The sequence below is a fragment of the Vitis riparia genome, chromosome 1 (genome assembly GCF_004353265.1).
Source record: "Vitis riparia cultivar Riparia Gloire de Montpellier isolate 1030 chromosome 1, EGFV_Vit.rip_1.0, whole genome shotgun sequence".
Classification (NCBI taxonomy): domain Eukaryota; kingdom Viridiplantae; phylum Streptophyta; class Magnoliopsida; order Vitales; family Vitaceae; genus Vitis; species Vitis riparia.
This window is the reverse complement of record NC_048431.1, coordinates 786829-800081: the sequence shown is the minus strand read 5'-3', so window position 1 is coordinate 800081 and position 13253 is coordinate 786829. Positions and strand designations below refer to the sequence as shown.

The window sequence follows — 13253 nt, the reverse complement described above, 5'->3', positions numbered from 1 at the left end:
TGTGCACTTAAAGATTCTTTTATCAAAGTGTTGAAGACTTGTAGTTCATCTCTATGGCCTGATTTCCAGAATCTGAATTCAATCTCCTGTCTTGTAGCTCTTTGTTATGCAAATATTGAAAGGCAGCAAGCGACCTCACCATCCGTTATCGTCTAAGGTGCTGGTATGGCAGGCAGTGCAGCTGCTCGTGATCTTCATGATGCCTCATTTCGGGTGTTCAAAAGAGAAAATTTGATTATGATGCATATGATTTTTATACCCCATGCTTGTTATTGTGTCTACACTTGACATGACTAGCTGGTCCAACACTTGTGGGGCATTTGCAGATGCTTCTTTCTTGTTGCCAAGGAAAAGTGTATGATGCATTTTTAGTTAAATTTGTTGGAGACCATGATATACATTATGAATCCAAATCCTAACAACTTGCACTTCTAGAAAACTTGGTTGTTCAAAATGGAATCTGAGCATCTTTAGTAGGAGGCCATATTTATTTCTTCAATTTATTGAGTCCACGTTCAAGCCCAACCATGTATTTATTAAGCCCATATTCAAGCAAAAGAGCTTTTAGGAAAATTGGTTATCCAACAAAAATATTGCATAGTTTTTAGTCATTAAATAGTCTGAGTATCATGTCTGGATTCCTTGGTGGGTGGATTGGTAATGGATCAAATTGATTACAATGTTGCATGTTTCCTTATTTTTTTAAGTATATATGATGCATTGCCACAAGTTTACTCAGATTGTTTATTTTATGGCCAGAATCTTGTTTTTATTGTACGCATCAATGAGAAAGTTCGAGCAGGTGTTTGATACAGAATTAGGTATCATGTGCTTGTCCATATGGGACATGTGTATGTTTTTGTACCAATATGATCTGCTTTTCACTTAATGCGAAAGAGTAGCCTGATCTGTGGATTATAGCTGTTTATCTGTGCTTTTATATTCTTCCTGGATTAGTATTGCTCTAACCTAGTGGCTTTAATTGCAATTCTGGTGGACAGCACCTGGCTGAGATATAGGGAACTAAAATGCCCAAAGTAGCTGTTGTACTCATATTTAGTTAATTTTAGCTTGACTAAAAGCTTAGGGATGGGCTGGATTTTTCTCTCCTTAAGGCAAACAAAAAACGAGCTCCATGTTGGAGTCAACAGTAGCAAGCACAGACAAGCTTAACTTTTTGTCAAGTATCATCTACTTTATAAAGATGCAAAACACAATATCAGCACAATTTTAAAGCTGGTTTGTAATAAGGAAAAGTGTAAACCAGGTTTCAACACTTGCTTTTTTGTGCAGGTGAATTAACTTGTAATAATTTTGTTTTCAGCCAGTATGCTTGTCTGTTCACGAATTTTAAAAGCAACCATTATTACTTTTGGAGTTGTTAGCTATGGATGTCCATAGTTTCTAATACATAACATGCTTGAGACAGGAATGTTTCAGTTATTTGTTTGGTAACATAACATTTATCTTTGAGTGTGTCAGCCTGAGCTTCTGTTAAACATCCAATTACATTGTTTCTTATTCTAGACTATGAATTGCTTGTATTAGAGGAAGGGTTCCATTTGTAAGTTGGTGTTGGTAATTTGTATGTCCTAGCCTCCATCTGTATTTTTATAACCTTTTCAACTCTTACAGGGATGAAGAATAAGATCGGGCCAAGAGGAAGAACGTATGGAGCTCTAAAGGTGGCTTTGGTGAACCTAATACTTTTCAAGAAATTACGTCCAAGAAGGCACATTTTAAAAAGGCAACGATGGATCAGTCCAGCTCCGTAAACCAACCATTCAGGAGATGAAGAAATACAATACACATGAATGGTTGAGGAAGGTTTACCACCTGTTTCCCTGATGTTATACGTCTATGTGGTTGACCATTGCAATGCTGTGCTGATCTGGGGCAGCTTGTTGAGGGTTCTCCATTTGGTTGTATTTTTACATCAATTTTGGGCTGTTCATTTATATTTGCATCTCACATTTGTGAAGATTATACTAATGCTGAACGGCACAAAAACCGCATAACATGAGGGTTACTTAAGTAATGGAACTGACACAACTGCATATCACAAGTATAATCTGAATACGTAAGACAATTTGATCTTGGAACTCCTTAGTTTAAAACCCTTTTGAGCATGCACCTCTTGCATATTGGCAAAAAATCAGGTACATAAATACACTGCTGAAGGACCTCATAATGTCAATAATTTGGCAGGGCAAACAATCGAAATGTGGATATCACCCTAATGTCCCAGTGCCATGACATTCCTGTAAAATGATGTACCTAAAACACATCCAATTACAAGGATCTGCAGCTGGTTGATCTGTACAGCATCCTGGAGTGGATTTCATCATCCGTTATCCACAGGAACGTAAATCATGTGTTATAGGTAACCCAAGGAATCCCCTCTTGACCCCAAAACAGAACAAATTACACTATACCATGAACCATAAGCCCATGCAGAATATGCCAACCCTATTTCATATCTGACACCATTTTCGCCCTTCCATTGCCTTGACAAGCTCGTTTGCCAATTATGCAAAGTCTTGTGCTCCACTTTGCAGCTCTTCGGCGTGCTTACTAATTCTCTGATGAAGAAAAGGAAATAAGAGAGAGAGAGAGAGAACAAACTTGTTATTTACTGGTCCAATGTTCAATGGTATGAATACAAGGATACAAGTTGACAGTTTATCAAAGCATTTCATGACCTGACATGATTAAAAAGTCCCATATCAAAAGATGTTCTAATGTAAAAGAAGATGCATTTTTTAACTGTAGGTGATAATGATCTCACAACATTCTGACATGTCCAGATGGAAGATGTAGAGGCTACTTAACACTTAAATATTTCATAGAACAATCACTAAATAAGTGTTGTAAATATTAGATAGAACTGAGGTGTGAAACATTTTCATCACAAAATTGGAGCTGCATTCTAAAGATCATGTATATCTATCTTCAATGCTTTGTCGAGTTCCGAGCAAAGGACGGGGAAAGAAGAGAAAATCCCCCAAAGGGACTTTTCTCTTAGTTTGGCTGTTCCAAGAAAATTATGAGCATCAATATCACAATGTGTTACGCGCAAAATGGTTGAGTTAGCATTTTCAGTTTAACAAAGCTGATAATAATAATCACAGAGGTCCTTGTTCGCACTACGACAAATATAGTACTACACATTGATATTCATAACACATTTGTAGCACCTATGTTAAGTTAAATATTACAATATGCATAAGACATGCTATAAAGAAGCCAACAAAGAAAGATATTACATATGGATATGAAATAATTTGGAAGAAATGTTGAGCATGAACTGGAAGTTCAAACTTTGGTTTGGCAGCTGCTAAACTTTCATCACTTCTCTTCCATCTAAGGTAGACTCCAACTTTAGCTAAGGTAGTACCTAGGGTCCCTTAAGGTAGTATCTAAGGGCTCTTAAGGTAGTACCTAAGGGCTTTTAAGGTAGTACCTAAGGTACAGTCCCTAAAAAGCATTGGTAGACCACTTAAGCACTTAAGAGAACCACACAATGGCATGGTCTAAGGGTCAGAAAGGAAGGTCGGAGGCTTGGGAGAGGTTGAGTTGAGGTTTAGCTAAGGTAGTACCTAAAGGCCACTAAGGTAGTACCTAAGGTACAGTCCCTAAAAAGCACTCGTGGACCACTTGACTACTCAAGAGAAGCACATAATGGGATGGTGGAAGGGTAAGAGAGAAAGGCCCGAGGCTTGGGAGAGGTTGAGTTGAGGTTTAGCTAAAATAGTACCTAGGGTCCCTTAAGGTAGCACCTGAAGGCCACTAAGGTAGTACTTAAAGGCTCTTAAGGTAGTACCTAAGGTACAGTCCCTAAAAAGCATTGGTGGACCACTTGAGCACTGAAGAGAACCACACAATGGCATGGTCTAAGGGTCAAAGAGGAAGGCTGGAGGCTTGGGAGAGGTTGAGTTGAGGTTTAGCTAATGTAGTACCTAGGGGCCCTTAAGGTAGTACCTAAAGGCCACTAAGATAGTACCTAAGGTACAGTCCCTAAAAAGCACTCGTGGACCACTTGAGCACTCAAGAGAAGCACATAATGGGATGGTGTAAGGGTAAGAGAGGAAGACCCGAGGCTTGGGAGAGGTTGAGTTGAGGTTTAGCTAAGGTAGTACCTAGGGGCCCTTAAAGTAGTACCTAAAGGCCACTAAGGTAGTACTTGAAGGCCACTAAGGTAGTACCTAAGGTACAGTCCCTAAAAAGCACTTGTGGACAACTTGAGCACTGAAGAGAAGAACATAATGGGATGGTGTAAGGGTAAGAGAGGAAGACCCGAGGCTTGGGAGAGGTTGAGTTGAGGTTTAACTAAGGTAGTACCTAAGGTCCCTTAAGATAGTACCTAAGGGTTCTTAAGGTAGTACTTAAGGTACAGTCCCAAAAAACCATTGGTGGATCACTTGAGCACATAAAAGAAGCACATAATGGCATGGTGTAAGGGTCACAAAGGAAGGCTCGAGGTTTGGGAGAAGTAGAGTTAAAGTTTAGCTAAGGTAGTACCTAGGGTCCCTTAAGGTAGTACCCAAGGGCCATTAAGGTAGTATCTAAGGGTTCTTAAGGTAGTACCTAAGGGCTCTTAAGGTAGTACCTAAGGTACAGTCCCAAATTTCTTCTGGTTTAAAGTGCTTTGATGCAAAAAAGAATACAAATTGTGCAAAATGAGGCCTGAATCTATCTATGCAATTTCGTTATTGCAATGTTCCATTATAGAATACACCTTAGCAAGGCCTTGTCCCAATTACTAAGAGTTGGGAGCTGTAGGGTACGACTCCTTGCTAACACTCAAACTGAGATCTAAAACTAAGATAAAATCAGAAAAAAGAGATCAAAAGAAAGGGGATTGAATCCAAAAACTGCTATTATGATAAGCAAATCAGTAAGAACACCAGGAATTTCTCTTATCGCTATGATACTCTCATGCACAGGAGAGGAAGGGCACTACTTTGGGCAACTCTCAACTTGAGAAAACAACTTTAAGCAACTCTTTCTCTCAGGAAATATAACAGTTGATTTTAGCAACTTTCTCTTAAGACTCTAGTTCTTCCCCTCACTGGGAATAAGCAACTAAATCCTGATTAATGGCTTAAAGGCACTTAAAACGGGACTTCAAAGGTTGAGCCCCCTACAAAACCAAGAGGTGGAAACCCTACCCTTGCCCTCAAGACCCAGATTGCATAGAAATTGAACACAACTCAACAGATCAACAATTTTGAATTTGTAACCCATGGATGAAAATAATGCTAAAATTCTCAAATGAATAATAGACATTACCAGAAATTTCACAAAATACCATTGATGCATCCCAAACCGTGGTTCCTAAATGCTTCGAATTGGGATCCTACCACAAGAAGAAAAATTGGCAGCATCGAAACCACAAATTGCAACACAATTAATAAAAGAAAAAATAAACAAATAGAAAAACCCCACAAGAATGCAATCAAACTATCATTCGACAATTTCGGAAATATTGTAAACCAACACCATTATCATTCAAGTTTCCGAAGTAACCCATGATAAGAGCAAGAAGATCATAAAACACTTCGAAAATAATCCATACCCACTGAAGAAAAACATTATTCACGATGACCCACATACCTCATGCCCTTGAAAATCAATGAAAGCTCAGTCGGGTTCGAGTCTTTTTTGTGATCGTCTTTCAGCTTTCATTTTTTTTCCAGTTCACATATGAATCTTTACTAAATTACGCCTTGGCTGCTAACATGGAGTTTGGGCTTTTAGGTTCCTGATGTGGACGCTGAGCTGGCCCAAGGGTAAGGCCCATTTTCGGTATGAAATAACACCTAAGACCAGAGTGCATGAAAAGGAAAAAATTTCTTCAAATAGTGGACATATCTTGGGCTATGCAAACTTGGGTTTCGAAAACAATATTACCTTGAAATGGTCCTCCCGAAACACAACTTTCCCTTAATTTATCAATATATGATGAGAAAGGTCCAGTCCTACAAATTTTCCACCGTACACTGAAAATTCTTTCTCAATAGGCCCACAAATTTTCTGATTTCCCAGTAGAAATATAGGATATTTTTAAGCACCACAACCTTAGTGATAGCATTTAAGATCTACAATTTTTTTGGTACACTTAAAATGATTCTAACATCATTCCAAGTGCTGAAAGAAGCAACGAACTTATTCTATATTATAAATAATTGAATTTATTCCCAACATGTTTCTCCACAAACAAGTTCTTCCTTTTTACAATTCCAGCACATAAATTTAACACAACCAAAACAGCATCCATTTCGACAAAACCCTTATTAGAATGAACCATCAAATCTTAATTTACAAACCCATCTCAACAATTAGATCCATCCAAGAAAACAGAGAAGTATAATTTTCACATAACATCCAAAGATGAAATAGATATCTACAATTGAATTTAATACGAGTAAACAAATAATAATAAAAAATTAAAAGAAATAATACAAAACCTGTAGGAACAAGAGGAACAGAAATTAATATTGACGGTGTTGCCGAAGTCAATATCTCCAATACCACTCTCTTTCTGCAATTCAAAGAAGCAATCGAAAATTAATCAAACACCCACTTACATAAATACGGAGAATAGAAAAACGGGTATCAAGGAGAACAGACCTGTGTGGGGAAATCTAGAGGAGCCGATTGGGGTTTGGGTTGGGGTTGCTGGTGGTGATGATGCGGCGGTGGCTTTGGAGGCAATGGCGTGAAGAGATTTATGACGTCTGAGAAGAATAGAAACAGAGGTAACCCTACCAGAAGAAACTGAGCTTCATCCATTGGAAAAGAAGGCTGGGTGATCGAGCGAGTGAGACAGTGATTTTTTTGGTTTTGTAGGCCTTCTGATGTGTGGACGCTGAAGTGGCTGAAGAGAGAGGGCAATTTCGGGAGCTTTGACCCAAAACAGTGCGTTTTAAAAAAAAATTCCAAAAAATAAAGTTGTTTTGAAAATAATGTCCGATGTAATGCATCTATGCCACATAATCATAAAACCGTAGTTGGTGACTACGGTTTTATTTTTCTAAAGTGGTTAGAAACCGTAGTTATCAACGACGGTTTTAACTTTAAGTTTAAAGCCGTAGTTGATGACTACGACTTTGACTTTTTTTTAAAATGGTCAAAACCGTAGTCACCAACTGCGGTTTTAACTTTTTATATATTTATATATAACTTTAATTTTTTTAATAAAAATATTATATTATTTTGATTTTAAATATATTTATTTCATTATTTTAAAAATAATAATATACGAAATTAAATCATTGATATTTTTAATTTGATATATAATTGATTAAAATAAAATATAATAAATTATATTTATTTAAAAAAAATAAATTATAAATGCCTATTTAGAAAAATAAAAAAGTAATTTATATTATATTAATTAATAATTTTTATATATCATATATAAGTGGTATATAATACCTCACACACACACACACACATATATATATATATATATATATATAAGTTTAATTTAAGTTTAAAATTTATCACATTTTTATTTAAATATATAAATATATTTTATTAAAACAATTGACACTATATTTAATATAAATATAATTATTTAATTAAAATTAAATATAAATAAAATATAATAAATTATGTTTATTTAAAATAAATAAATTATAAATGCCTATTTGGAGAAAAAAATAATATAAATTATTATATTAATTAATAATTTTTATATATATTATATGTAAATAGTATATAATATCACACACAGATATATATATATATATATATATATATATATATATATATATATATATATAAAGTTTAATTTAAGTTTAAAATTTAGCATATTTATTTAAATATATAAATAAATTATTATCATATCGATATAATATTATAAACTTAAATTAAAATATGATAAATTTTAAACTTAATTGAACTTATATACATGTGACATTATATACCACTTACATATAGTATATAAAAAATTATTAATTAATATAATAATTTATATTATTTGTTTTTTAATATGCTTTCATAATTTATTATATTTTATTTATATTTAAATATAATTAACTAAATATATTTATATTAAATATAGAGTATATTATTTTAATAAAATTTAAAAATATATTTATATCAAATTAAAAATATCAATTATTTAATTTCGTATATTATTATTTTTAAAATAATGAAATAAGTATATTTAAAATCAAAATAATATAATATTTTTATTAAAAAAATTAAAGTTATATATAAATATATATAGAGTTAAAACCGCAATTGGTGACTACGGCTTTGACCATTTAAAAAAAAAAGCCAAAGTCGTAGTCACAAATTTAAAGTTAAAACCGTGGTTGGTAACTACGGTTTCTAACCACTTTGGAAAAATAAAACCGTAGTCACCAACTACGGTTTTATGACATGGCAGCTTATGTGGCACAGACGCATTAGATCGGGCATTATTTTTAAAACAACTTTATTTTTTGGAATTTTTTTTTAAAACGCACTATTTTGGGTCAAAGCTCCAATTTCGGAATGAAATAACACCCCACAGCAGAGTGCATGAAATCCCTAATTTTTTTGTCATTAGTGTAGGTATTTTTTTTTTGTGGAAAGTTGGTTTCGAAAATGTTATTATTTTGGAATGGAAAGCCCAAAGCATAACTTTCCCGCATAGGGAAATATATATTTCTTTTAAATTTTAATAAAAACCTGAATTGGTGATCAATGCTTTATTTTTTAATTAAAATCGTAATTATCAATTTTGAACTAAAGCCGCAATTTGAGACTTCATTTTTAACTAAAATCTCAATTGGCAACTGAATCTTCATTTTTGAACTAAAGCTTCAATTACTAACTGAGGTTTCAGTTAAATTCTTTTTACTTTAAAATTTAATTAAAAACTACTAAATTATAATTTATTATTGAAATTAAAAATCTATGATTTAATAATAAATTATTTATATTTAAACTTAAGAATCTAATATTACTTCAACAAACATAAATTGATAAATAGAAGATATTATAAATGAATATTTTATTTATTAATAAATTAATAATCTTAAAATAATAAATTTATATAACATATAAATAAGATATAAAATTATATAATTTATTAATTTAAGATATTTAATTTATTATTTTTTAAGATATTAACTTATTTGTATTATGACAAATTTATCTTTATCAAAATAATAGTATACTACTAAGCCGTATTTGCCAATTGAGGCTTCAATTAATATTTTTTTAACTTTTAAATTTAATTAAAAACTATTAAATTACAACTTATTATTGAAATTAAAAATATATACTTTAATAATAAATTATTTATATTTAAACTTAAAAATCTAGTATTACTTCAATAAACATAAATTGATAAATATAATACAATAAACGAATATTTTATTTATCAATAAATTAATAATCTTAAAATAATAAAATTATATGACATACAAATAAGATATAAAATTTTATAATTTATTAATTTAAGATATTTAATTTGTTGTTTTTTAAGATATTAATTTATTTGTATTGTTACAAATTTATCTTTATTGAAATAATAGTATACTCTTAAGTTTCTATATATAGACTTTTTGACAAAATTAGTTGACGAAATTAGTTAGAAAAAGTCTACTAAAAATATAATTTTTAGTAGTTTCTTCAAAGTCACAACAAATATCCACAAAACATTTATATGCCAAAAAAAAAAAAAAAACATATATAACCTTATATGCCCCCACAAGGAGAGAACTTATGGATAAATTTGACATAATACAAATAAATTAATATATTAAAAAAACAACAAATTAATATCTTAAATTAATAAATTATACAATTTTATATCTTATTTATATGTTATATAAATTTATTATTTTAATATTATTAATTTATTAATAAATAAAATATTTATTTATAATATCTTTTACCTATCAATTTATGTTTGTTGAAGTAATATTAGATTCTTAAGCTTAAATATAAATAATTTATTATTAAAATATATATTTCTAATTTCAATGATAAACTATAATTTAATAGTTTTTAATTAAATTTTAAAGTTAAAAAAAAATTAACTGAAATCTCAGTTGGCAATTGAGACTTTAGTTAAAAAATGAAGTCTCAATTATCAATTGACACTTTAATTAAAAAATAAAATCTCAAGTGATAACTACGACTTTAGTTCAACAACTGAATCCTCAGTTGACAATTGCGTTTTCAGTTCAATAATAAAACCTCAGTTGTCAATTGAGACTTTAATTAAAATTTTGAAAAAAATAATATTTTTATGACATGACTCCTATATGAGATCAAAGATGCTAATTTGAATATAAATTTCATAAAATTGTTAGATCTAATATATTTTTTAATACGTGGGTCATTTTGGCCCAAAACTCGCAGCTACAAAAGGCTAGGTTTTATAGGTTGAAAAAGGCTAGGGTCACGGTTGGTAAGGTTGGGTGCAGCTGGTTGGCCGTTGGTGGCTTGTAAGACATTAAAGCAAAAAAAATTGTTTTAGTATGATTATTATTAAAAGAAACGACCCATTTTAATATATATTTTAAAGCATGAATTTGATGTCTTCAATAAACTCCAATCTTAATTTCATTTTAATTTATGATTTATGAGATATTAAAAGAAATATTATTATAGCATGAAAAATCTTAGGGCATATGTTCAGTGGCCATAATATATCAATTTTCAATTTACCTATTTCATAATCACGATTGATATCTAAAGTTCTATAATTTATAAAAATAAAATATAAAAAATGCCAACAAAAATAATTAGATCAAATTAAATCAAATTCATAAAAAAAAAAAAAAGCCTTTTCTTAATTCAATGTCGACCTTCATTATACATTTTTTTTAAAAAAAAAAATGAAATCTATTATCAATTAATCCAAATTATGAATTTATCTAGTGACGTTAAAGGTTTTTAAAAAAGCATAAATATATTATAAATCAACCAAAAACAAAATCATAAACTAAGAATTAAAGGTCACTAAAATCAAGGTTAGGGTCCACTTAATCCCTCCAAAATGTTTCTTATAGAAAATACAAAAAACTAGTGATAAACATAGTCACAGTAGACCATCAATGAGAGCTCAAAAATAGCTTGAAAAAAAGACCGTTAAGTGCACAAACAAGTAACAAAGGATGAATGATGGCTAACTTGAGCATCATGTGCCAAAAGGACAAAATAGAGGGTATTACTATAAGAGTTAGTGAAAATGCAAAAAAATAAATAAAAAATAAAACTCAATATTGTAAAAAAACTCTAATGGAAAACAATGGCAACAGACCCCAACCAAAATTTTAATAGAAAATAACTACCAAGAAACCCTAAGCAAAATAATGTAGAAGTGTAAATGAAATTGTAAGAAGCCCTAATAAAAAACAATGGTAAAAACCCTCAATAAAAAACCGTTAACCAAAAAAAAAAAAAAACTGCAAAAAAACAACTACAAAAAATTTTAATAATAACAATTGCAAAAAAAAACCCCTTTAATAAAAAAATTCCAACAAGAAATAAAGAGAAAATGGAAAATATAAAGAATCTTGAAGAAAAAAGAAAGATGAGAGGACTACAACTGATCATTATCCATTAATCTTTGTTAAGGATTTGAACTTCACTAAAAAAATTCAATGAAAAATTGGAAAGCATAAACTTAGAGAGAGAAAGAGAGCTTGGTACCCTAAATGAAAAATAAATAAATTAGGAAATAGAAGAAAATGGCATTTTTAAGAAAATAAAAAAGAAGAATAACATCCAAAATGAATCATTTTATTTTTCAAGGAATGAGTAAAGAAAGTCATTTTTCCAATTTCAAGAGTATTAAAAAAAATAGGCTAATCCAACCTAAAGTATCCACTCTAAAAATGGTGAATAGGGTGATGGTCTTTTTTTGTAAATTTAAATTATGTAAATTTAAGAGATAATTATATGCGATTTATATAATAAAATAATATAAAGACAATTACATATAAATTAAAAAAAAATGGAAGAGAGAATGCAAATACAAGATTTTTATAATGATTCGACGCAACCTAGCCTACGTCCACTCTCCTCCAGTTTCAATTACAAGCTTGAGGTTCTACTAATTCAAAGCTTCCAAACCAAGCATTTAAGCAATATAATTAGATTATGGTTCCAATCCACCCTTTTGAACTTTTGACTCCAAACATCCTTTACAATCCTTAAGAGATGCATTACTTTTGAACAACCCCTCAAGTGATATCTCACACTTAAAAATCTCTAAGTGATACCCCACACTTAAATATCCCTGAATGATACCTCACACTTAGATTTTTCCTCTTAAAGATTTACAAATAAATATAAGAAATAATCTCACAAAATCTAGTACAAAACCTTAGGCTCATCCTTTAAAATCCTTAAGAGATACATCACTTTTGAACAACCCCTCAAATGATACCCCAAACTTAAGAATCTCTAAGTGATACCCCACACTTAAATATCCCTAAATGATACCTCACACTTAGATTATTCCTCTCAAAGATTTACAAATGAAGATAAGAAATAATCTTACAAAATCTAGTACAAAACTTTAGACTCAAATGATACAAGATAAATTAGGATTGACTGGTGCATTAATGATTGCAAGTTTTAGAACAATGGTGCACTAAAAAACACTCTTTCAAAGCTCAAATATACTTAAGAAAGGCTTATGAATATTAAACTCTTGAAACAATAAATATTGGAGTCTTTTTATAGAGGAGATAAGTCAAACTAGCCATTACGGGTTCATCCGATTGAGCTCTAATTCGACCGGTTCACTAGTCATTAACATTTAATGCATGACAGGTGACTATTGAACCTCAACCGCTCCTCAACTAGTACTTGACCAGATGAAGTCCAACCTCAACTAGTCAAACAAGTATTTTGGAAGAGAAATAAGATTTTTACACCTTTCAACTAATTGAGCTAAACTGTTCAATCGAATGAGGTCCAACCTCGATCGATCGAATAAGTGTTTTGGAAGAGAATTAGTTTTTTTACACTCTTCAACCAGTTAAGCTGAACAAGTTGATTGGTTCCTCAATATGTTCAATCGTTGAGCAAATTTCTCAATCGATTGAGCCGTTTTGGTTCAATAACCATCTTTTTAACTTAAAACTATTTTAAACAAGTTTGGAAAGTATTTGACACAAAGTTTTAGTTGAAAACATGAAATCATCCTATTTTAAAATATTTAAAACAAAATAATTCTTGAATGATTTTGATGCATAAGTAAAGAATGTAATGCATGAAAAACTTAGTGTACC

General features: G+C 30.8%; 1 protein-coding gene across 7 annotated transcripts; it reads right to left on the bottom strand.

Moving 5' to 3' along the window:
- Positions 1-2057: 2057 nt before the first annotated feature.
- LOC117910959 (selT-like protein) lies at positions 2058-6830 on the bottom strand. Of its 7 annotated transcripts, XR_004650828.1 has the most exons (5): positions 6634-6830; positions 6471-6544; positions 5617-5822; positions 5293-5359; positions 2058-2582 (listed from the first exon to the last, which is right to left on the bottom strand). XR_004650828.1 is itself a non-coding variant. In XM_034825136.1 (3 exons), the coding sequence occupies exons 1-3, from the start codon at positions 6793-6795 to the stop codon at positions 2378-2380; spliced, it is 441 nt and encodes a 146-aa protein (XP_034681027.1). In that variant the 5' UTR covers positions 6796-6824; the 3' UTR covers positions 2058-2377. The 7 variants fall into 7 exon arrangements, 3 of the variants coding, with proteins under 3 accessions (XP_034681027.1, XP_034681037.1, XP_034681032.1); XR_004650830.1 differs by lacking the exon at positions 5293-5359 and having other exon boundaries at positions 6634-6829; XR_004650827.1 differs by lacking the exon at positions 5617-5822 and having other exon boundaries at positions 6634-6826.
- Between the last annotated feature and the right edge of the window lie 6423 nt (positions 6831-13253).

Bases quoted from the DNA above. Each gene is read 5' to 3' on its own strand.
- LOC117910959 (XM_034825136.1), bottom strand. From the start codon at position 6,795: ATGGATGAAGCTCAGTTTCTTCTGGTAGGGTTACCTCTGTTTCTATTC. The intron at 6,545-6,633 runs GTCTGTTCTCCT...TTTGAATTGCAG, and splicing joins CTCTAGATTTCCCCACACAG to AAAGAGAGTGGTATTGGAGA. The intron at 2,583-6,470 runs GTTTTGTATTAT...TTTCTTCATCAG, and splicing joins TGTTCCTCTTGTTCCTACAG to AGAATTAGTAAGCACGCCGA.